The 1,478-nt window shown below is 45.9% G+C and overlaps 1 protein-coding gene across 1 annotated transcript; it reads right to left on the bottom strand.

Moving 5' to 3' along the window:
* Window positions 1-111: 111 nt before the first annotated feature.
* On the bottom strand, window positions 112-1,083 carry LOC112117899 (zinc finger protein 397-like; the record flags this gene model as incomplete). Its single annotated transcript, XM_029914447.1, has 2 exons — window positions 1,069-1,083; window positions 112-660 (listed from the first exon to the last, which is right to left on the bottom strand). A coding segment is annotated over exon 2 (541 nt), but the record flags the coding sequence as incomplete, so codon positions are not given.
* Between the last annotated feature and the right edge of the window lie 395 nt (window positions 1,084-1,478).

Raw genomic sequence — 1,478 nt, 5'->3', positions numbered from 1 at the left:
ACTCAGAGCACTTGTAGGGTTTCTCTCCTGTGTGAATTCTCTGATGTGAGATAAGGAAAGAAATATCACTGAAGCATTTCCCACACTCAGAGCATCCATAAGGTTTCTCACCTGTGTGGATTCTCTGATGTGTGGTAAGTGCTGAGCTCCGATTGAAGCTTTTCCCACACTCAAAGCACATGTAGGGTTTCTCTCCTGTGTGAATTTTCTGATGTCTAATAAGGTTTGAGATCTGATTGAATTGTTTCCCACACTCAGAGCATCCATAAGGTTTCTCACCAGTGTGGATTCTCCTATGTCTGATAAGGTGTGAGCTCCGATAGAAGCTTTTCCCACACTCATGGCATGGGTAGGATGTCTCTCCAGTGTGGATTCTCTGATGTGTGGTAAGAGCAGAGCTCTGATTGAAGATTTTCCCGCACTCATGGCACGTGTAGCGTGTCTCTAACAAGTTAATGCTCTTGCGTGTAATAAGGTCTGAGTGGCTACTGAAGTTTTCCTCTGGCCTGTGCTGAGGCTCACAGGCTTTTGCTTTTTCTGGGAGTGCACAATTCCCAGAATCATTCACTTTAGATCTTCCGGATAACATCCCATGTGGTTCTACTTGCTCAGCATCTTCCTGCTGGGGTTTCTCCTCATTCTCACTCACCATCCCATCACCTGATAGGAGACAGAGAGAATCCAGACATAGGTCACTCCCTGCACAAGAGAGAAAGGAAATCTCAGAGACAGGAATGGAAAAAGGGGTGAACAAATCAAAATATGTGCGGGAGAGATCAAACATATCAGGAACTGATTATCCCCAAACCTTTTCCCAGAGGAGAGAGGGAGGGATCAGTTCTGGGTCTGCATCCCACCAGAACTCTCAGGGGAAAGCAAGATTGGGGAGGGACCTGCTGCCAGTTGTCAGTCAGGATAGGTGGGAAGCCATGAGTGACCTCTGCCTAGTGATTCCACATCTGCAGGGAACAGTTCTGAACTTGGAGAGCTTACAAGGTCTTTGTAGGGCATCCCAAATGTTTCCTGTATGCACGGACTGTTTTTGAGTTGGTTTAACCAATTCCTCACCTGTGCAGACAGCTCTCAGGATCACTTTTTTCTCAGATTCGTAGAGGTCTGGGATCCACGGCTCTTCCCCTAGTTCCAGCTGCGAGATCACATCAGGTTTGGAAACTGGAAACCCTGCTCACGGCAAAGAAAACAAGAAAGGTCCATGGAATTTGTGGGATACTTGTCACAAAGAATATTCCATGGTTTTAACCCCAGCTCATTTTAAGTAGTAACATCCCAAGGCCAGCTTCCTTGGCTCAAAGTGGCAGGAGAGTTATTATTATTATAAATCATATTCATTACCTTAGTGCCTAACGGCCAACTAACAGTGGGCCCCCATTGTGCTAGGCACAGTACAAACCCAGAATAGTAGATGGCCCATGCCCTGAAGAATTTACAATTTAAATAGACAAGACAGACACAGAATG

This window comes from Terrapene carolina, unplaced genomic scaffold (assembly GCF_002925995.2).
Source record: "Terrapene carolina triunguis isolate 2854851 unplaced genomic scaffold, T_m_triunguis-2.0 Scaffold51323, whole genome shotgun sequence".
Taxonomy (NCBI): Eukaryota; Metazoa; Chordata; order Testudines; family Emydidae; genus Terrapene; species Terrapene triunguis.
Note: the sequence above shows the minus strand (reverse complement) of the source record. Positions and strands in the feature narration are given on the sequence as shown.